This window comes from Stylophora pistillata, chromosome 4, assembly GCF_964205215.1.
Source record: "Stylophora pistillata chromosome 4, jaStyPist1.2, whole genome shotgun sequence".
Lineage (NCBI taxonomy): Eukaryota > Metazoa > Cnidaria > Anthozoa > Scleractinia > Pocilloporidae > Stylophora > Stylophora pistillata.
Genome location: NC_142522.1, coordinates 39443125 through 39467161, shown reverse-complemented (window position 1 = coordinate 39467161; position 24037 = coordinate 39443125). Strand labels below are relative to the sequence as shown.

The window sequence follows — 24037 nt, the reverse complement described above, 5'->3', positions numbered from 1 at the left end:
TCTTCATTGTTCCCCCTTTTTTGGCCTGTTTTGGATTTCGGGCTGTTCCATACATAAGCTGATTCCCTTACCACAAAGACATAAACAATGTATCTACTCACAGTTATCTTTAATGGTTATTATTAAATTTCGAAACCTTGTTTTACAGTATCATTGGTTGCAAGACGACTCTTTTCATGTCTTCCCATGCCTTTTCTTTTTCCTCATGATTCTCTTGCGTCTTGACTCCTGCTTCTCCTGTTCGTTTCTTAGTGCAACTTGGCCACAACCTCAGCACAGAGAAACACGATCTTCTCTTCATTAAAAAGCTGAGCGCTCACCTTATAGGTTCGATTCTAATTGATTGAAGAATAACATGAAAATAGAATGTCTTAATTATTTTATGGAAACCCATGCATTAATTTAAGGCTAACTCTTGTCTCTAGAAAAGAACAGATCGAGCTATGCACAGCTTGGTGAAAAATCATCACAATCACAATGATAATGGCTAACGCTATTATCATCTTCATGATCATTTTTGAAAAACCGCACAGTCAATGTATTAAAATAAGCATGCAAGAAAGATGACAAAATGCTCGACTGAAATTCGTTATATTGGGAGGTAAGTTTTAAAAGAAACTTTAGTCCTGTGTCGGTGGTGGGTGGGGGGAGTCTTAACAGTATAATTTGGTTTTATCAACTGAGTTGATGATGTAAACTTGTTATTGTAAAGAGTTTTCAAAGTTGACATCTCCATCGTTAGTCCCTGATCAGAATGAAGGGCTAACTCTTTAGAAGCACTTTCAGTCTGTTTAGGAGTTTAGTGGCTTGTTAGGCCAGCACTTAACTCCGCTTTAGGGAACATGAAGAGACTAGGAGTATTTCTACTCCCACCTGGATGGAATGCCAGTCCATGGTAGGGTTAACCCCCCAGCATTGAACTTACCAGTGCCCATTTATGCTCATTGGTGAAGAGAGGCACTGAGAGAGTTAAGTGTCTTGCCTAAGAACACAACATAATGTCTGCGTTTACTGGTTGATTACCTTAAGAACTGGAGGAATGACTGGCAATTTTCCAGATCTAGTCCACACTTTGGTTTCTAGAAGAAAAAATAAGAAAGTTTAATCTCATAGGAAATAAATGGGTTTAAGCAGTTAGCTACGTCAGTTAATATTTTACAAGCTAGGGTCAGTTTTCATATGGGACTCTTAGTTATGAGTAGTTAAATCCTTGCAGGCTAGGTTTCTCTAGTGTAAGTTCTAAAACGTTTTTCCCGCCTTCTTACCTCCTTAGGTATTTCATTTTTGTAGGGTACCGTCAGGTTCACGGGGCGGGCTTGCCCTCACCTTTGCTGGAAATAAATCACGATTCTACGTAATATGATTCAGTTGAGTTGTTAACAAATAAACGGTCACGATTGAGGCAAAAATAAAGCAAAACCCTGCTCTCATTTTCATAACCTATTCCCAGCAAACAGAGCTTAGCCTTGGCAATGCGCTCTATGAGTTTAAGTAGACAAACGAGAAGCATAAATAACAAATGAATCAACAACGGTCAGTCAAAATGGGAAACACCGCCAACAGCAAAATATCATACCAAGAATTAATCGATGATGACAGATTGCATGAGTTTTTCATTGATATATTTTTTGGTTTTGAATTCTAAGCTGCCTTTTAGAGTTTTTCGAGAAAGCGGTTTGGAAAGATCATCAACCTTTCAAGTTCTCAAACATGTCTCGATGTGTTTCACACCGTCGGTTGAAAAACTATTTGAAAACAGAAATTGTTTGACTTCACTTGCAATCTCGAGAGATATGCACAAGTATAATTACAGGGATAAATGTATAACACAAGGAGCCACGTAATATAGAAGCGTAAATGTGAGGTTAAAACACGTAATTTTTTAAGTACAGATTTTCTAAAGTAAGAAATTTGGAAAAAAATTAAACTTTACCATGGTCTACTTACTAAGGTTATAGCAAAAAATCGCCAACATCACCGAGCGGCTGTCCATGAACTAAGACTCACGGCTCAATCAACAATTTCAGTGACTCAATCGGCCATCCAAATTTATATATGTTTCAGTCAATTTCAAAACAATTTAATTGGTTTCTTTCAACTTGTTACTAAACAGTAAAAAAATGAGCAAGTTTGCGTCTACTTTCCCAGTTATCAGTGGTAAACGATACCCTTATATTATGATAGCTCGCCCAAACAGCGGCACATATATCCCTCGAATGGTTAAGTAAACCATTTAAATGTCGATTTCTTTTTCAGAGAAGAAAACTGGTCTGGAGGAGTGACAAAAAGGAAAACTGGAAACCAGTAGACCCTGATCCAGAACAGTGGTTAACTATAGTGAAAGTGAGTGGAAATATCTGCTGTACATTATGGAGCCGAATAAATAAAAACAAAAAATTCCAACAATACTTATGAGGGATAATTATACTCTGTCTATACACTGAAGATAATACCTGTTTTGCTCAGCTGGAGTATGATGATCTTACATTTTAATTCTTAGCATTATGCTAGACCAATAATAATAATAATAATAATAATAATAATAATAATAATATTAGTAACAATGACAAGTACTATTAGAAAAATGGCAAACTGATCTCTGTTACAGCTTGATGGTATTATTGTAATGAAGTTACTAATTAGAAGCTTATTTATTGTTTAGGTCTGATTTCATTCTCTAGTCTAATTCATGTCCTTCAAATATGAAATTTCCGGAATAAGTGTTTTTGCTACAGTTTTTTTAATGATTGAATTTTTATTATTTATGTCAGGCTGATGCAGAAATAAGTGTAGATGTCCCACCAGATTATGTTGCTCCAGATACAGAGAAGCTTGAGCTTCAGCGGGTCAGATCAGACATTGAAAAATATTTCAGATCAAGATTGTTTCTGGAACAACATAAAGAAGATTGGGCATCACTACTTGACCCTGACAATACCAGATGGCATCCGCCAGAAAGGACAGTTGCTTGGCCATAGAAAGAATCATTGCAAACAAGGAAAGAGTTAAAGAAAGACAAAAACAATTGGAGGCTGCTGGGAATAGTGTGGGTTTTTTGGGGCAAAAACCTGAAGGTGTCCCTGAGGATGTGGATGATATGGTCAGAACTCAAGTTGCTCCTGTGCGAGAGGTGATTTATGCTCAAAATTAAGACATACAATGTGTGCTCAACTCAATTAAGCCTCCTACTCATGCAAACTTGTAGCTATTTTAATTTGGCCAAAGCCTTTTGGTGTACGTGCCCACCAAACCTTTCCATCATGTGTTTTATTCAGATGCTGACTCAGCCACAGCTGAATTTTCCTTTAGGTGACCACACACACACACACACACACACACACACACACTAAAATGCCTATCAATTATGGCTTTCACAATTGACTCAATTTATAATTTGTTTACAATTTCAGGTGTACAGTGGAGCTTATAGGAGGCAGACAGCTGTGGTCACCGAGGTAGATAACTTTGAAGGAGTTCTGCCAGGTTGCATTGTTGCAGTTAATCTTGAAGGAAACTACAAAGCTCCCCATTTGGCAAAGGTAAAGGAAGTCACTAACTCTTCGTTCACTGTGGAGTGGCTAAAAGGTACTTACAAAGGAAAGTGGGTATCATGGCCTGGATGAACTTCCAGCCAAATTCCTAAAGAAAGTGTAATCTATTTTGACATCGAATTAGACGAGAATGATAAACTAAGAAAGGAGTCTGTCCAGTACTTAAGAAGGAGATAAAAAGAGTTAAAAAAAAAGGTGAAATGCATGATTGAGTATGCATGTATATCTAGGTTCTTTAATTGATCCAGAAAAGTATGGAAATTCCCATAGATCTTCCATCAACATGGTAAAATTTAAGATGTTCAGCTATAATCAATCTAAACATGTACATCAAAATTTCCATAGACCTCCCATTAACATGGTATAATGCAAGATGTACAGCTATAATTGATCTAGACATGTGCATGGAAATTTCCATAGACCTTCCATTAAAATGATTTAATGTAAGATGTTCAGCTATAATTGATCTAGACATGTGCATGGAAATTTCCATAGACCTTCCATTAACATGGTATACAATGTAAGATGTTCAGCTTTAATTGATCTAGACATGTGCATGGAAATTTCCATAGACCTTCCATTAAAATGGTATAATGTAAGATGAAATTTCCATAGACCTTCCATTAAAATGGTATAATGTAAGATGTTCGGCTACAATTGATCTAGACATGTGCATGGAAATTTCCATAGACCTTCCATCAACACGGTATATAATGTAAGATGTTCAGCTGTAATTGATCTAGACATGTGCATGGAAATTTCCATAGACCTTCCATTAAAATGGTATAATGTAAGATAAAATTTCCATAGACCTTCCATTAACATGGTATAATGCAAGATGTTCAGCTATAATCGATCTAGACATGTGCATGGAAATTTCCATAGACCTTCCATTAAAATGGTATGATATAACATGTCCAGCTATAATTGATCTAGACATGTGCATGGAAATTTCCATAGACCTTCCATTAACATGGTATAATGTAAGATGTTCAGCTATAATCGATCTAGACATGTGCATGGAAATTTCCATAGACCTTCCATTAACATGGTATAATGTAAGATGTTCAGCTATTATTGATCTAGACGTATGCATGGAAATTTCCATAGACCTTCCATTAACATGGTATAATGTAAGAATAATGTTCAGCTATAATTGATATAGACATGTGAATGGAAATTTCCATAGACTTTCCATTAATTAACATGGTATATAATGTAAGATGTTCAGCTTTAATTGATCTAGACATGTGCATGGAAATTTCCATAGACCTTCCATTAACATGGTATAATGCAAGATGTTCAGCTATAATCGATCTAGACATGTGCATGGAAATTTCCATAGACCTTCCTTAAAATGGTATAATGTAAGATGAAATTTCCATAGACCTTCCAATAACACAGCAAAATTTAAGATGCACAGTTATAATTCACCCTGACATGTGTATGGAAATTTCCATAGATCTTCCATTGACACGGTAAATTCAGTAACGTTATAATCGATCTTGAAATGTGCATGGAAATTTCAAGAGATTTGTCTATTAAGTGTCGTGGTATAATGTAACATGCATATGATTTTTAAAGTCCCTTTGGATTATCATCTCTATGGTAATGTCTTCATATACATTTGTAAAAAAGATTCTTAGAAAAATCGCTTTCAGATATGCCATATCCTACTTGGTATATCTAAAGCACGTATGTATAAATTTCAGTAAATACTGAGTTCTCAAAAGAAAGTCTGTTTTTGTTGTAAAAGTTGTTGTAATCAATTCAACTGTGGAGTGGCTTTTACAGACTATTAAACTTTTTTTCTTCCATATAGTTGAGTGTCCTGGTAAGAAAGATACATTGTAGAGTACATGTTACCCTACATATACTGAAGTGGCAAAGAAGCATCTCTTTGACTGTGATTTTTACCAAATTTTCTTTACTTCAGAAAATCTGCACTTAAAATTACGTGTTTTGACATTCATTGACTTCTTTATTCAGACTTCCACTGAGCTTCATTCAGTTGATATGATTCGTTTCCTTGAGTTCAGGCTTTTTTTACAGAGCAGAATCTATCATTTTTTTGTAAACAACCTGCAAGCAGGATACTCGATAACCTTTGCAAATGTTTGAAAAATGTAATGTGAGAAAAATGTTTCTCTAATCCCTGCACCTTTGTTTTTCTTCCTTTTTTTTTCTTTCTTTATTTATTTCTTCCTTCCTTTATTTCTTTCATTTGTTTTTTTCTTTATTTCTTTCTTTCTACCTTTTTTCTTCTTAACTCTCTCTTTGGGAGACAACTTACCATCAGCAGGTAAACTGCACAAGTCTGGGCTCAATTTGCATAACTTGTCATAACTGTCCTCCAAAACAACCTCTCCATCTGAGACAACTTTGTATTGTATCGACGCTTCAAGAACATCTACCGCTATTAGAATTAAGCAAGTACTATTAGATCAAGGCACAAAAGAACCTCGTGTGATGAAGGAGTAATAGAACATGGGTTGTATCCGCTGTGCATCAAGGGAGGCTGGAGGGGGACGATTTCAGTCGAACCCGCCAAGTTGAGACAACAATCGTTAAAACGTTTAAAAAATACAGTAAATAAAAAATTATTTGCAACTACAGTTAACGACTTTAAGCATTGAAAGATATATAATTGACAATCATTTTAGCGTACCCTGGCGATATTTAAACTGATACAAAATATAACGGCGATATTTCTAAGATGTTGACGTAAATATAGTGAAGCATTAAATCACACTGATTTGAAATCTCATATCCCGAGGTCTTCAGTTAGGAAATTTCGTAGAACCCCTTACTGGCAATCATACTCAGCACTCGCTACGGTATCGATAGGGATTAAATGTTGGCTCGGTCGTTCAAAGAAGAAAGATGTTAACTGATTATATCGCGTGCATTGCCTGTTGATCTGATTCCCCAAAATGGAATCAAGCCTTGAAGCGTTGCACTCTGCTGTCCGAAGCTCATTGGAAAACCTGGCTGGTGAATTGAAGCCCTATACTAGGTTCAAACGAGACATGAGTACGCGTCTTGTATGCTGCTTGGATTTGCAATTTCAGAAGCTGTGAAATCAAATCACCCACGTAAGGATAATTATACTATTCGCAATCTTTAATCATAACCGCCTGGTCTTTTTAAAGTCATTCACCTATCATCAAAAAGATTGTAATCATGTTAATTGGATTTTCTTCACTTCAAACTAATCTTTTCATATTTTTAAATGTTATAGTCCTCTACGAATTTACAGCAGCATATGCCCGTCTCTCCCACCACCCCTCATTCCAAAAATTTCGTAACTCCCCCCCTGGTTTTGTACAATTACAGTTTTGAAACTGAAAAAAGAAAAAATAACAAAAAATTATAACACCTCCATATTAATTTCAACTTACCAGGTGTAAATGTTAAGCTAACATTGAAAAGGTTTCCAATAGGTATGAAAGGCCACGGAGAAGCTTTTATCGTTGGAGGCTTATCATACTTTCCTGAAAAGATTGCAACAATGGAGCATAACTGTGGGCTACAGAAAAACGAAATTAGTTTCCAGTGAAGCCTTTCACTATTAAACGGTTGATGTTACTCTAATTTCCCCATTAATCAGTCCCTGTATTTTTAACTTACTTCCAGGCTCAACCGAAGGCTTGGATACAAAGCAAGCCATCTCTGGTAACATTCTGTAATTTTCCTGAACAGTTTTTAGGCTAAATTTAAAGTGTACCTAAACCCAAAATTTTTTTTTCGCTTAACGAAATAAGCTTATTTTTGGAGTATTTCTGTGCAAAAATTTTTTAATTTGCTCAAATCTTTAATTTTCTATGCCCAGTCAAAATACGGAAAATCGGCCGCCATCTTGCCCCACGACCGAGTTTAAAGAAGAATGGCTCTAGCGGGTAATGTGACGTCAAATCGAGAACACGAAAGTCTGCATCTCACACATTTTCACTTGTTTAGGAAGATTGTCGTCGATATTGTCCAAAATATGCCGACTAGGTGTGTTGTATGAAGAATGTATGAAGCGCGATACCCTCTTGCAAATTTCGCACGTTGCTACATCCTTCTATAACACACTTAGTCGGCATATTTTCGGACAATTGTCGACTACAACCTTCCCAAACAAGTGAAAATGTGTGAAATGCAGACTTTCGTGTTCTCGATTTGACGTCACATTACCCACTAGAGCCATTCCTCTTTAAACTCGGTCGTGGGGCAAGATGGCGGCCGATTTTCCGTATTTTGACTGGGCATAGAAAATTGAAGATTTGAGCAAATAAAAAAATTTTTGCGCAGAAATACTCAAAAAAATAAGCTTACTTCGTTAAGCGAAAAAAATTTTTTGGGTGTAGGTGCACTTTAAACAGTTCGTGCCATAGACAGTTTTGTCTAGACCATGGTGTCATAAAACATGAGGCCGTAGTCCAGCTTTTTAAAAACTTTGGCTAGCCCCACATTTTAGTCCTGCACTTTTGTCCCTGATATTTTTGGCCCTTGAGACCCGGTTCCATTGATATAGTGAAGAAAGAACATTGCGTCACTAGCAGTTTGAATGGCGCCGGTTGGAATGTGTGCGTGTGGGAGAAATCACAGTTTAAAGTCCAACAGCGATATGAACAGTCTGTCGACTTCATGACAAGGACTGTCAAGTAAGACAAAAACTTATTAAAAATGAGCTTTCGGACCCCTTTTCGTTTCATTTTGAAATAATACCGACTAGGACTTGGGGGAAATTCATCCCAAATGGGTCTGCTCGGCATGCAAATGAATACTTTATCGAGTTCGAGAAAACTCAGGTCAACAAAATATTGTTTTGGCCTCAAACATCTCACCCTAAACAAGACTAGCCTTTCGTGAAAAAAAAAAAAAAAAAAAAAAAAGAAAAAGAAAAAAAAAAGAAAAAATAAAAAAGCTAAAGGGCGCACTTCAAATCAAGCAAACAAACAACCCGCGGCTAAAGCTGGTCGATAAGTGCTTCCTGAAATTCTTACAGAAATACTTCTAATACGCGACAGTTCTTTTAACATTCATTTATTATTTATTTATTTATTATTTGTTATTTATTTAAGGATTTTTACAAAGGACTGGTATATAAACAATAGAACATAAATCCCCTACTAGGTTTAAATACCAACCCAACCCTCTTAAAAAAAAAAAAAAATTGTAGAATTGCAGATGGGATTGAAGTAAATGTGTTATTTTATCAGTCGCTACTTCCACGAGGTGTCTTTTCAACATACCGAAAACACATTTAATTTGACGACATAACACTACGAGCAAAATAAGTGTACGTGCAAAGCATGGCGGGGCGCGAGAATAGGAATGGCACGTCTGTCGAAAAATACATTTTTAACACAGTAATCCAAAAATTATTAAAAAATTATGCAAAATGATACATGATGTCTCTCTTGGCAGCCACAAAAAAGCCTACCAAGGATAAGTATCGTCCCAATCCTCTCTCTGCCTCATCAGTTTGTTTTGGTTTTGTCTAGACCAATGATATCACAGGATAGTGTAAAACAGAAACTTACCACAGAATGTCACTTTAGTAATTTCAAGTCCCGAAGGATATTCTGCTGTTCCACTGAGAACGAAAAGCAACAGGCTCAGGCAGATGGTTCGTCCCGCTTGTCTACTCAAAATCATCATGTTCTCTTAACCAAAAGGTGGGCTGTAAGGTACTGAAAAATAATTTATCGTGAATTTAGCATGGCTTTTTAAATTAAGCTTTTAATAGCCTCTTTGAAGTACTGTTCCAATCGACAATTGTGTAGCCTGGTAGCATGGTCTGTACTCTTATCGACTACAATATTCGTCATCACAGTGGTCAAAAAATACATACCAGCCGTCAAACCAGAGGAAAATGGCCAATGAATCAAGCAAAAAATAAGGCTGACTAAGGGGACACATTCTTTTCGTCTGATATTTCGCAAGCGAAGAATGGTGAGCCTCCTAGTTTTCTTTGTTTCACGCGCTTGAGATGTACTCATACCCCTTGTCTTTCATTATGAGAACATTTGCACTTTTCTTGCAAAAAATCCTGCTAATTGTAATTTTCATCGTATTTTATAGCTATACATCATTTCTAATAAAGACAAACCCCCTCCTGAGGTGACCCATATCCTGTTGCCCAAACAGTGCGAAACCTTTGGTAGAAACTGGTCAAAACACTAGCTCGAAGGGGACGTGTATTCTCGCTCCCAACCTAAGCGTACGAAAATCCGACTCTCGAGACATCAATTCCTCTTTGCCCTAAAATTAAAAGGATATATCAACGATAGCAATGTCATTGTAATAGCAGCAGTTCAACGAAATAAATAATGAAACACAAGCAGTAGTGCGAATCCAATTCAAGCACTATGTGAAAGTTTCAACTTGCAGTAAAATTGCCCAATGAATTCTTGGCGAAAGATCATAGCGTCTGGTGATACAGCAGATTCTTTTGATGCTACTATCAAAAGTTAGCATTTTGCTTTCTAAGAGAATTACTTTAGGGTAACGAAACTCTATAAGACCCTGACAAAGAGAAGCCTTCGCCGTACTTAGTACGATGGTTTATATATATATTATGCCAAAAGAAACGAACTCAACCACCCATTCTTACCATATAATAGATTTCGTCACAGAAAACGAAAAAAAAAACAAAAACAAAAAAACACAAGGAAATAAACATTTCATAACGGAAGTTTACTGACTGTTATAATCTTGACCTAAACACTACAGACGAGAGATCGTCTTTGTCAGTCGAAATCTTCGTCTGATGCACGCGGTTCTCCTTCGAAGGGCTAAAACATACTTGCAACTTCCATTTCTTCGTTAATACTCGAGTACAATGTATCACAACTCTCGGTAGAGCTCGCTGAGAGTAGATGTACATCGCTATCGGACATTATTTCAAGAGTATTTTAACGTGGACTATTACAAATTGCAATAGATATGAGAAATTTGTAGGTGTCAACTGAGGGTATTCACAGGTTGGTTTCGTGATAAACCTTTAAATGAATTGTTTTCACTAACTCCTTTATTTCCTTTATCTTTTTCTCTTCTTTTTCTTCCTTTTCCCCTAAACGCAACAACCTGCTGCGCCTTCTTATATAGCTCCCTACAATCTTTCTAGAAGATTCCACAGATTTACAACACGACTATTTTTAGTAACATTACAACATAGAATTTTCCAGAATTTACGGTAAACAACTCGAGTTTCTATAAATAGACGTCACCTACTCATGTCGAAACCACTAGAACTTTCCTAAAGGACTAATCAAGAATGTTCTGGAAATCATAGGATAATCGATAAACGTGCCAAATAACATGTCTTCTGTCCACAGGTTCAACATCATCTCTCGCTAATTCCTCACCAGTCTATTAGACACTTTAAAGACAAATTTAGAGCACTTTAGGGCCGAAAAACCGATAGTAAATTTTTTTGAAATCCTTCTTTTATCAGAGTTAGTGTTAATATGTGATGAACGAACTAAATACGCAAAAAAAAAATTTTTGTTATGAGCGCTTTAAGCAGCTCTTAAATGGTAGAGTTACTAATTTCCAAGAATAAACAGATTCAGCTAGTGCAGAGTCTTGCGGTTGTTCTGCAGATTTGCATTTCATCTCGCTAGGGAACTTATTGCTGATTTTCACGTGACATCTTCAAATTCAAAAATTCAAAAATATAGAGCCACGAGAATTTTTATCCATATTTAGCATAGGGGATCTAAATTTGCATCTATTTGCAAAATGTTCAGCTCAATAACGTGCTTGGTTTGGAAACCAGCGCATTTTGAAGTTCAGAGTTATGATGATTGCGTGACTTACAGCTCCGATCGCGTTTGTCAAAAAAAAAATAGACCTATTTCCTGATCTTTAGCCTTTTCTTGAAATTTTGTATTAGAAAAAAAGTGTCTTTGTGCATATTTGTTGGTTTAGTTTAGATAAGCAGGGGGCTAAATAGCAACAGTAAGTTCCAGATGTTTTACTCTATTTCCGGCCGGCATGTTGGTGGACCAAAGATATCCACTATCACGGCGCCTCCCTGTTAGCTCAATGGATAGAGGGCTGGACTGTTGTGCGGGAGGTCGAGGGTTCAAGCCCCGGCCGGACCAACACTCAAGGTCTTAAAATAATTGAGAAGACTATGCTACCTTTCTATAACATCAAGTAATGGTTAGATATTCTAGTCTTCTCGGATAGGGATGAATAAATGGAGGTCCCGTCTCCTACAGGGTTAGGGGTAAGAGACGTTAATTTCCCATGCACGAGATTACTGTGTGATGGATGTCCTCCCCTGGGGTGGGATGGGTGGGATTTAATGGGTGGACTACTCGCATGGATCGCATATGTTCCGTTCTAGTCCTGCCCTAATGCGGTAATGCAGTGAAATATGGTGAGAATACTGGGCTCTGTAAATTTGTGCAAAACATTTCGACGAATATCTTAAATTTGGGAAAACAAAGAGACCTATGATTAAGAGAAGTGCTTCCTTAACCTATCTCCTACCACATAGCAATTTCTGAACCTTATCCACTGAATTTCTTTCCCTCAATGCGTAACAGTGAAAGCCATCAATAATAATTATGGCTGTTCAGAAGCGGAACCGGACATCAAACAAACACCGTTTATTCATGACGCGGTAACGGTAAACTCACGGAAAACACAGTAAATACCAACGACCTCCAAACAAAATGCCACTCAAGAACTCAAAACTTTAAGCTTCTCGATAGAAAAGTCGGCGTGATTTGCTAACGACGTTTTAGCTTACGTAATCTCTAAGCACGCGTGCGTGAGTCGCGCGCGCACAGCTTCAGTAACGTCTTCATAAACAGTGGCAACGGCACTATTCTTTGCGACTGGACCTTTTCGAATTTTGAAGTTACGACTACTTAAGGTTTAACAAGTAAGAGATGGATCTTCGAGAGGTGGTGTCACTTTCTGCGTAAACAGACATTTAGTCCTTTCATTACTATTGGAGAATGATTTCGGAGAATGATTCAGTATGATCCTTGAGTCAGCTGTTGAAATATGTACTCCTTTATCAGCTGTGAATGCTAATAACACGAAAATTCGACCGCTTAAAGAATTTTACGTTGTGAGAAGATAGAAATGTATCTCACCAAAACTTAACAAAGATCATTACCAATATACATTGTCTAACACGATTCGTCTGACAAGGGCTGAGGTTCAATTCATCATGGAGACTCAAAATCTTTTCTTTGTCCGACGCTCATGACTGGACGAAAAAAAACATCTTTCTACATTTCTAATATTCGTAACTTATCAAGAGGGGAAGACTTTCAAATAATAATAATAATAATAATAATAATAATCATCAACTTTATTTAAAGAGGATAAAACACATAACAGTATAAAACTGACAAACCAGTGGCCCTCTTAAAATATATTACAAATAATTATTAAAAAGATTAAAAACTAATTAATTATGGAAAAAGATCAAGAGCTAAAAATCTAAAATTACAAGGTTTATAAAAACTATAAGATAAAATGTTCTAATCGTTTATAACTATTCTTAAAAAAATCTAACATGGCCTTCTTAAAACATTTGATAGTAGGTTTCATTCTTATGTCCAGTGGTAAGGTATTCCAGAGGCGTGAGGTCGATACTGTGAAAGACCTACCTCCCTCTGACTCCCGTTTGAATCGGGGACAGACGAGGTTTAGTTGTCCATGTCTGCTTGATCTTTCATTTATGTCTGCATTTCTTACGAGCATTTGGGACATATAAGGTGGACAGTCCCCAGACAATCGTTTGTACACCGTTAGTGACCTATTTACTTTTGCCTCATGAAAGAATGGAACCCAATCCAATTTCCTAAACAGTTGTACGCTATTCGCTTTAGTGTTAGCTCCGAGAATTACACGTGCCGCGCGTTTCTGAAGTTTAAAGACTTTCTGCAAATTCTTAGCAGAACAAGATGTCCATATGGTTGATGCATAATCTGCGTGAGAATTATCCCAGATACTCTTTTTAAAGGTTGAAATTTTCCGTTAAAATTGGTCGGCTGCATTTACTGACTCCAGTTAGAGTCTTCCTTGATTGCAATTGCAATCAGAGAGGATTGCCGCTTAAATATCAATAGCCCTTATCGCATTTACGTCCACTGTACGAGAGCTCAGCGGACTTTGAAGTTTCGAAACGAGGCTATCGGGTCACACAGGTAAAACTTTCAAGTAAAATCGAAGCAAACGGCAACGTTTGGAGGCATTTTTATTCATTTTCTTAAGGATACAGCATGTTCTCGTCATAGTTAGACATTGTATTGCGTACGGGTGTAACAGTCTATTCAGTGAATCGGCAACTGACGAGATCAACAAGATTAGGATCGAAACCGCGGTCTTGCCAAACACGTTCAACTATCAAACTAGAGGCGAACAAAACGCACATACAAAACCTCTCAAATAAAGAACTTACAAACGACCCGATTAATTTACTGGCAAAAGGGCTTAAATTCATTCTAACACCCGTTACAAAACAAAGACAGGTCAGACAACAAGTATTATGTGACTTTGATCAGTTCGCAAGGAGAATGCGTCTGATTTACATATTCCGAGGGGAGGACAAAAAACCCATCCCTGCCACGTCAAATCTACATGGATACCACCATACAAATATCAGTAGTCCTTGAAAGCTATTAAGAAGAGGTTAAAAGTGACTTTTCAGAAATAGAAATTACAAAGCCAAACGATAATTTGCTTCCGGCCGAACGCAAGGCGCTGAGGACCTTGAAACGTGACTCTGAGTTAAACCTCAAAAAGGCCGACAAAGGAAAAACAACCGTAGTCATGAACAAACACGACAAAATGTTGCCGTTCCTTTCCGAAATGACAGCCATTCTTTCAATCTTCCTTTCGTGATGCCAGGACAATTACCACTAAGATTTTTAACCTTTTCCTCGGCAGAAAAAAACGCAGATTCCAGAGTTATATGGTCAGACATGGAGTGTTACTGGTGTTTCTCGAGAAACGTTGACCCGATAGCCTCGTCCTGAAACTGTAACTCCCCGGACCGTTTGCATTGCAGACACAAACGCGATAGGGGCTATTGTCAAGGGCTCGAAACCAAACTCTTTTAATTGTTCTTACAAAACCTAACCGAAAGCAAAAGGAAAGACTGGTAACGAAGGTTTAAACAGGATCTTTTCACACATCAGTGCTTTCACCAAGTCACTGTTAAAAATAGAGCTTATGTTTCTAACTGCAGGAACCTTTTTCTTTAGTCTTGAATCAAGACACCTCGGGTATCTTTCTTACTTGTTCTGAACCCAATCGTTGATGAATCAAAATGCAGTCTGACCATAGAAGTTATAAAAATTTACCATTAAAACGTTCGGTTCTCTTTACTGACTTTGGTTGGAGTCTTCCTAACTGCAATTTTCTTTGGTATTTTGCTATCTAAGTAATACGTATTGCTCAAGCGAAATTTCAACCGAACGCAAAAGAAAATACCAGTGACGAAGGCGTAAATAGGACGTTTTCTCAAACTCATCAGTGAATGTTAAAAATAGAGCTTGTGTTTCTAAGAACTGCATGGATTAGGAACTGCATTAATCAAGACACCTCGTGTATCTTTCTTACTTGTTCTGTACCCAATCGTTGACAAATTAAAATGCAATCTGAATCTAGAAGTTTTAAAATTTTCCATTAAAACGTTCGGTTGTATTTGCTGACTCTGGTTGGGGTCTTCCACATCGTGATTGCATTCCTTTAGTGTTTTGGTTTTGTAAGCAATACGCATCAGTGTTCAAGCGAAATTTTATAACAGAAAACAAAAGGAAAGCCGACCAGTGATCATGACGAAGGCGTAAACAGGACGTTTTCACAAACTGACCAGTCACTGCTAAAAATAGAGCTTGTGTTTCTGAGAACTGCAGGGATTAAGAACTGCATGTATCAAGACACGTCGTGTATCTTTCTTACTTGTTCTGTACCCAATCGTTGATGAATTAAGATGCAGTCTGACCCGAGAAGTTTTAAAATTTACCATTAACGCTAAGCTCTTTGAGAGTCTTAATGACTCTGTTTGACCTTCAATGACTCTTAGCCTCAAGGCTAAGCACTTTGTTTGACTTTCACTGACTCTTAATTTATTCATTTTCTCACCTATATATCTTAGTTTTGTCATTTTCTCACATATATATCTTAGTTTTGTTATTTCATTCTCACTTGATAATGACGTTCTGGAAACGTTGTGTACTGTTTTCCAATATTTTATCGCAGATTTGTATTGTAAAATGTTTTAACAAATCCTTACTTATTGGAAAAAAAAAAAAAGAAAAAAGAAACGCAAGGAACTACACTGTTATAATCTTGACCTGAACACCTCAGACGAGATCTTTGTCAGTCGAAATCTTCGTCTGATCCATGCGGTTGTCCTTCGTAGGGCTGAAACATACTCGCAGCTTCCATTTCTTCGTTAATACTGGAGTACGATGTATCACAACTCTCTGTAGAGTCTGCTGAAAGTAGATATTCATCGCTATCGGACACTATTTCAAGAGTATTTCAACGCGGACTAGTACAAATTGCACGAGATATCGTATCAACTGAGGGTATTCACAGGTTCAACGTCATCACCTGCTAATTCGTCACCAGTCTATTAGACACTTTTAAGACAAATTTAGAGCACTTTAGGGTCTGAAAAACCGATAGCAAATGTTTTTTAACTAACTTCTCTCAGAGTTAGTTTTAATATGTGATGAACGAACTAAATACGCAAAACAATTTCTTGTTATGGGCACTTTAAGCAGTTCTTAGAGGGTAGAGTTACTAATTGCCAAGAATAAACAGATTCAGATAGTACAAGGTCTTGCAGTTGTTTTGCTCTATCGTTCTGTGGTGATCTTTGTCATCTTTCAGTCGAGAAGCAGATTTGCATTTCGTCTCGCTAGTGCATATGTAGCTCTTGTCATGACTTTGATAGGGAACTTATTGCTGATTTTATAGGGAGCCATCTTGAAATTCGAAAATTCAAAAATATAGAGTCACGAAAATTTTTATCCTTATAGGGCATAAGGGGATCTAAATAGCGTGCTTGGTTTGGACACCAGCGTAGTTTGAAGTTCAGAGTTATGATGGTTTCGTGCCTTACAGTTTGTCAAAAAATATAGACCTACCTGCTGATTTTTAGCCTTTTTTCCAAATTGTGTATTTGAAAAAGTTTTTTGTGCATGTTTGTTGGTTTAGTTTAGATAATCAGGGGGGCTAGATAGCCAAAGTAAGTTCCAGATATTTTCTATTTCCGGACGGCATGTTGGTGGACCAGAGATATCCATCAACACGGCGGCTCTATACTGAGCTCTGTAAATTTGTGCAAAACATTTCGACGAATATCTTAGGTTTGGAAAAACAAACAGACCTCTGACTTGGAGAAGTGCTTCCTTAACCTATCTACTATAACATAGCAATTTCTGAACCTTCTCCACTGAATTTCTTTTTCTCAATGCGTAACAGTGAAAACAATCGATAATAATTATGAATAAAGGCTGATAGTTTCGGGCTGCGTCGATGGGGGTAACGAGATAATTTGGATATATCAACAAAGTTGAAATGGTAAATTGGCCACCGTAACGATTACAAACGATGACGTTTCGAGCTTAAGCCCATAATAATTATGGGTGCTCAGAAGCGGAAACAGACATCAAACAAACACGTTTATTCATAACACGGCAACGGTAAACTCCCAGCAAACATAGTAAATACCAACGACCTCCAAAAAAATTGCCACTCAAGAACTCAAAACTTTCAACTTCTCAAAAAAAAAAAAGTCCGCGTGATTTGCTAACGACATTTTAGCTTACGTGTGCGTGAGACGCGCGCGCACAAGTTCGGTAACGTCTTCTTAACAATGGCAACGGGACTATTCTTAGCGACTGGACCTTTTCGAATTTTGAAGTTACAGCTACTTAAGGTTTAACAAGTAAGGGATGGATCTTCATACGAGAGGTGGTGTCACTTTCTGCGTAAACAGACATTTAGTCCTTTCATTAATATTGGAGAATTATTTCTGAGAGTGATTTATGATCCTTGAGTCAGCTGTTGAAATATGTACTCCTTTATCAGTTGTGAATGCTAATAACACGAAAATTCGACCGCTTAAAGAATGTTATGTAGTGAGAAGGCAGAAATGTATCTCACCAAAACTTGACAAAGATCATTACCAATTTACATTGTCTAACAAGATTCGTCTGACAAGGTCTGGGGTTCGATTCCTCATGGAGACTCAAAATCTTTTCTTTGTCCTACGCTCATGACTGGACGAAAAAACATCTTTCTACATTTCTAAGATTCGTAACTTACCAAGAGAGGAAGACTTTCAATTTGCGTGAGAATTGTCCCAGATACTCTTTTTAAAGGTTGAAGTTTCTTACAAAACTTTACCGAAAGCAATAGGTATGAGTAATAAGGCGTAAACAGGATGTTTCACACATCAGTGCTATCACCAAGTCACTGTTAAAAATAGAGTTTCTGAGAACTGCAGGAACCCCTTTCTTTAGTCTTGACTCAAGACACCTCGTGTATCTTTCTTACTTGGTCTGTACCCAATCGTTGATGAATTAAAATGTGGTCTGACACTTGAAGTTTTGAAACTTTCTATATTGGAAAAAGTGTTTTTGTGCATGTTTGTTGGTTTAGTTTAGATAATCAGGGGGCTAGATAACAAAAGTAAGTTCCAGATGTTTTACTCTATTTCCGATCGGCATCATGTCGGACCAAAAAACATTTCGACGAATATCAGTGCTATCACCAAGTCACTGTTAAAAATAGAGCTTATGTTTCTAAGAACTGCAGGAACCTTTTTCTTTGGTCTTGAATCAAGACACCTCGTGTATCTTTCTTACTTGTTCTGTACCCAATCGTTGATGAATTAAAATGCAATCTGAATCTAGAAGTTTTAAAATTTTCCATTAAAACGTTCGGTTGTATTTGCTGACTCTGGTTGGGGTCTTCCACATCGTGATTGCATTCCTTTAGTGTTTTGGTGTGTAAGCAATACGCATCAGTGTTCAAGCGAAATTTCATAACAGCAAACAAAAGGAAAGCCGACCAGTGATCATGACGAAGGCGTAAACAGGACGTTTTCACAAACTGACCAGTCACTGCTAAAAATAGAGCTTGTGTTTCTGAGAACTGCAGGGATTAAGAACTGCATGTATCAAGACACGTCGTGTATCTTTCTTACTTGTTCTGTACCCAATCGTTGATGAATTAAGATGCAGTCTGACCCGAGAAGTTTTAAAATTTACCATTAACGCTAAGCTCTTTGAGAGTTTTAATGACTCTGTTTGACCTTCAATGACTCTTAGCCTCAAGGCTAAGCACTTTGTTTGACTTTCACTGACTCTTAATTTATTCATTTTCTCACCTATATATCTTAGTTTTGTCATTTTCTCACATATATATCTTAGTTTAGTTATTTCATTCTCACTTCATAATGACGTTCTGGAAACGTTGTGTAATGTTTTCCAATATTTTGTCGCAGATTTGTATTGTAAAATGTTTTAACAAATCCTTACTTATTGGAAAAAAAAAAAGAAAAAAGAAACGCAAGGAACTACACTGTTATAATCTTGACCTGAACACCTCAGACGAGATCTTTGTCAATCGAAATCTTAGTCTGATCCATGCGGTGGTCCTTCGTAGGGCTGAAACATACTCGCAGCTTCCATTTCTTCGTTAATACTGGAGTACGATGTATCACAACTCTCTGTAGAGTCTGCTGAAAGTAGATATTCATCGCTATCGGACACTATTTCAAGAGTATTTCAACGCGGACTAGTACAAATTGCACGAGATATCGTATCAACTGAGGGTATTCACAGGTTCAACGTCATCACCTGCTAATTCGTCACCAGTCTATTAGACACTTTTAAGACAAATTTAGAGCACTTTAGGGCCTGAAAAAACCGATAGCAAATGTTTTTTAACTAACTACTATCAGAGTTAGTTTTAATATGTGATGAACGAACTAAATACGCAAAACAATTTCTTGTTATGGGCACTTTAAGCAGTTCTTAGAGGGTAGAGTTACTAATTGCCAAGAATAAACAGATTCAGCTAGTACAGTCTTGCAGTTGTTTTGCTCCACCCGATTCGCCTTTAATCTACCGCTTATAAGCGAATCTAATTATACCAAATTACCGCATACATGCTGATAAAGTAGGACCTATTTACCTACCGAGATTAGATTACCGAGAACAAAACAAAAGCCAAAACAAAACAAAACAAAGGAAAACAAAACAAAGGAAATGATTTCAGAATGTCTTCGGTATCGCAGTCGCACTTGACATGTGGCAAGGTTCAAGCGAAAGAGGAAAATTCATCGCTTTTACATCTGGTAAAAAGAGATCATGGATAAAATTCCACGCGTGAAGATTACTGAAGAACAGAAAAACATTCTGAAATCATTTCCTTTGTTTTGTTTTCCTTTGTTTTGTTTTCCTTTGTTTTGTTTTGTTTTGGCCTTTGTTTTGTTCTCGGTAATCTATTCTCGGTAGGTAAATAGGTCCTACTTTATCAGCATGTATGCGGTAATTTGGTATAATTAGATTCGCTTATAAGCGGTAGATTAAAGGCGAATCGGGTGTTTGCTCTGTCGTTCTGTGGTGATCTTTGTCATCTTTCAGTCGAGAAAACCTCACTTTGATTACTGTGACATTGTTTGGGGTAGCTGTGGGAAAACGCTACGAGACAAACTGCAGAAATTGCAGAATAGAGCAGCCCGTGTGTTGACATTCTCTAACTATGATGCTGATGCAACTGAGCTACTCGAGTTTTTAGGGTGGAAAAATCTTGCACGCCAGCAGGAAATCCATAAAGCCACCATGATGTTTAGATGTCTGCACGGGCTAGCTCCAAGGTATCTATATTCAAAGTTTACGTGGCGTGACTCTGCTTATGACCTCAGGGACTCTGAAAATAAGCTTAATGTTCCACTACCGCGCACTAATTATTACAGAAAAAGCTTTAGCTACAATGGCGCCACATTATGGAACAGTTTACCACGCGATATAAGGAAAACAGAGTCTCTGGGGTTATTTAAACGTAAGATCAATGACATTTTTTAAGTCTAACGCACGGCATTCACGGAAAACAGCTTTAGTGTTATAGTATGTAGTTTTAATTTTAAATATCTTAGCGTATGTGATATGTATTTTTATAGGCTGATGAATTGATCGTGTCTAAATAAAGATTACAATACAATACAATACAATACAATACAAAGCAGATTTGCATTTCGTCTCGCTAGTGCATATGTAGCTCTTGTCATGACTTTGATAGGGAACTTATTGCTGATTTTATAGGGAGCCATCTTGAAATTCGAAAATTCAAAAATATAGAGTCACGAAAATTTTTATCCTTATAGGGCATAAGGGGATCTAAATAGCGTGCTTGGTTTGGACACCAGCGTAGTTTGAAGTTCAGAGTTATGATGGTTTCGTGCCTTACAGTTTGTCAAAAAATATAGACCTACCTGCTGATTTTTAGCCTTTTTTTCAAATTGTGTATTTGAAAAAGTTTTTTGTGCATGTTTGTTGGTTTAGTTTAGATAATCAGGGGGGCTAGATAGCCAAAGTAAGTTCCAGATATTTTCTATTTCCGGACGGCATGTTGGTGGACCAGAGATATCCATCAACACGGCGGCTCTATACTGAGCTCTGTAAATTTGTGCAAAACATTTCGACGAATATCTTAGGTTTGGAAAAACAAACAGACCTCTGACTTGGAGAAGTGCTTCCTTAACCTATCTACTATAACATAGCAATTTCTGAACCTTCTCCACTGAATTTCTTTTTCTCAATGCGTAACAGTGAAAACAATCAATAATAACTATGAATAAAGGCTGATAGTTTCGGGCTGCGTCGATGGGGGTAACGAGATAATTTGGATATATCAACAAAGTTGAAATGGTAAATTGGCCACCGTAACGATTACAAACGATGACGTTTCGAGCTTAAGCCCATAATAATTATGGGTGCTCAGAAGCGGAAACAGACATCAAACAAACACGTTTATTCATAACACGGCAACGGTAAACTCCCAGCAAACATAGTAAATACCAACGACCTCCAAAAAAATTGCCACTCAAGAACTCAAAACTTTCAACTTCTCAAAAAAAAAAAGTCCGCGTGATTTGCTAACGACATTTTAGCTTACGTGTGCGTGAGACGCGCGCGCACAAGTTCGGTAACGTCTTCTTAACAATGGCAACGGGACTATTCTTAGCGACTGGACCTTTTCGAATTTTGAAGTTACAGCTACTTAAGGTTTAACAAGTAAGGGATGGATCTTCATACGAGAGGTGGTGTCACTTTCTGCGTAAACAGACATTTAGTCCTTTCATTAATATTGGAGAATTATTTCTGAGAGTGATTTATGATCCTTGAGTCAGCTGTTGAAATATGTACTCCTTTATCAGTTGTGAATGCTAATAACACGAAAATTCGACCGCTTAAAGAATATTATGTAGTGAGAAGGCAGAAATGTATCTCACCAAAACTTGGCAAAGATCATTACCAATTTACATTGTCTAACAAGATTCGTCTGACAAGGTCTGGGGTTCGATTCCTCATGGAGACTCAAAATCTTTTCTTTGTCCGACGCTCATGACTGGACGAAAAAAACATCTTTCTACATTTCTAAGATTCGTAACTTACCAAGAGAGGAAGACTTTCAATTTGCGTGAGAATTGTCCCAGATACTCTTTTTAAAGGTTGAAGTCTCTTACAAAACTTTACCGAAAGCAATAGGTATGAGTAATAAGGCGTAAACAGGATGTTTCACACATCAGTGCTATCACCAAGTCACTGTTAAAAATAGAGTTTCTGAGAACTGCAGGAACCCCTTTCTTTAGTCTTGACTCAAGACACCTCGTGTATCTTTCTTACTTGGTCTATACCCAATCGTTGATGAATTAAAATGCGGTCTGACACTTGAAGTTTTGAAATTTTCTATATTAGAAAAAGTGTTTTTGTGCATGTTTGTTGGTTTAGTTTAGATAATCAGGGGGCTAGATAACAAAAGTAAGTTCCAGATGTTTTACTCTATTTCCGATCGGCATCATGTCGGACCAAAAAACATTTCGACGAATATCAGTGCTATCACCAAGTCACTGTTAAAAATAGAGCTTATGTTTCTAAGAACTGCAGGAACCTTTTTCTTTGGTCTTGAATCAAGACACCTCATGTATCTTTCTTACTTGTTCTGTATCCAATCGTTGATGAATTAAAATGCAGTCTGACCCTAGAAGTTTTAAAATTTTCCATTAAAACGTTCGGTTGTAGTTACTGACTCTGGTTGGAGTCTTCCACATCGTAATTGCATTTCTTTAGTGTGTTTTGCTTTGCAAGCAATACGCGTGCTCAAGGGAAATTTCATAACAAAAAACAAAAGGAGAGGCCAGTGACGAAGGCGTAAACATGAGGAAGTTGTGACAAACTGATCAGTCACTGTTAAAAATAGAGCTTGTGTTTCTAAGAACTTCATGAATTAAGACACCTCGTGTATCTTTCTTACTTGTTTTGTAGCCAATCGTGGATGAATTAAAATGCGGTCTGACCTTAGTAGTTTTGAAATTTTCCGTTAAAAAGTTTGTTTGCATTTACTTACGCTGGTTGGAGTCTTGCTTAGGGCAACAGCATTTCATTGGAATTTTACCATAATATGCATCAGTGCTCGCGCAAAATTTCTCGTTTCCGGTGGTTCATGCGCTGTTGCCAGCAGTTAAGGCTGTGTCACAAAAGGCCGGCTGTCAAAAGACCAAAACAGTGGAAACAGTCGGAGCTAGATTTTACATCTAATCGTATCTTCAAGCCAACACTTGCCGTAAGTCAAATTCTTTGACATTGACATTTGACAACTCAATTGCTCGTTAAAGTAGCTTTCGATCCTCTTTAATCATTGATAGCAAATTAAGGAATTACAAGAGGAGTATAGGCTGAAGGAAGTTATAGGAGTTCCTCTTTAAGCTAGTATTACAAGAAAACTAAAAGAGGTCGTAATTTAGGTAAGTTTATTGGACCCTTTTGGAGAGATATGCATTGCAAAGGAACCTTTGACTGTTGTTTTTGAACCACAGATAACGGTTTTGGTCAAGTCTTTATTATTAGTTATTTTGAAATCAAGATATTCTAACTTTCGCTCCTGGCAAACTGCTCTAGGCGTGGTAATGATGTTCAATGGTCTGATACAAGTCATCTTGGTCTTGTGGTTTGTAGCAACATCCGAGAGTGACGTTTGCAGCGAAAACATCTGTCAATGCACCAATTTCGGTAAGACTCGGCTTATAGTAAAATGCCGAGTTCACGGATACATATCGACCGGAATCCCAAGCAACACAATAGAACTGTAAGTGATAAAGAAACTCTGCCATCCTTAGTCCTGCAGTTAAGGCCAGTTATCGTCTTCTTTGTGTTTACATACGTTTCTTAGCTAATAGTTTGTGGACAATTTCTTTAACAATCCAGAGCTCTCGCTCG

At 37.3% G+C, this 24037-nt stretch overlaps 2 protein-coding genes and 1 pseudogene across 4 annotated transcripts in view; 2 read left to right on the top strand and 1 right to left on the bottom strand.

Moving 5' to 3' along the window:
- Positions 1 to 92: 92 nt before the first annotated feature.
- Positions 93 to 22311, bottom strand: LOC111344949 (uncharacterized). Of its 2 annotated transcripts, none has more exons than XM_088756882.1 (6): positions 22217 to 22311; positions 9083 to 9232; positions 6953 to 7045; positions 5845 to 5967; positions 1024 to 1079; positions 93 to 335 (listed from the first exon to the last, which is right to left on the bottom strand). In XM_088756882.1, the coding sequence occupies exons 2-6, from the start codon at positions 9198 to 9200 to the stop codon at positions 249 to 251; spliced, it is 477 nt and encodes a 158-aa protein (XP_088613008.1). In that variant the 5' UTR covers positions 9201 to 9232; positions 22217 to 22311; the 3' UTR covers positions 93 to 248. The 2 variants fall into 2 exon arrangements, with proteins under 2 accessions (XP_088613008.1, XP_022807951.2); XM_022952216.2 differs by lacking the exon at positions 22217 to 22311 and adding an exon at positions 17859 to 18013.
- On the top strand, positions 1820 to 3794 carry LOC148733678 (uncharacterized; annotated as a pseudogene). The gene is made up of 4 exons (XR_015999830.1): positions 1820 to 1840; positions 2257 to 2343; positions 2772 to 3130; positions 3411 to 3794. The product of XR_015999830.1 is annotated as an uncharacterized LOC148733678 (transcript).
- Positions 22312 to 23271: 960 nt separating the features above from the next.
- The window catches only part of LOC111337313 (uncharacterized), a 35138-nt gene continuing 34372 nt past the window's right edge, over positions 23272 to 24037 (top strand). The window contains exons 1-2 of the mRNA XM_088756880.1: positions 23272 to 23384; positions 23720 to 23906. Of these exons, the coding sequence (XP_088613006.1) occupies positions 23728 to 23906 (179 nt within the window). The 5' untranslated portion in view covers positions 23272 to 23384; positions 23720 to 23727. The remainder of the gene's footprint in view (positions 23385 to 23719; positions 23907 to 24037) is intronic.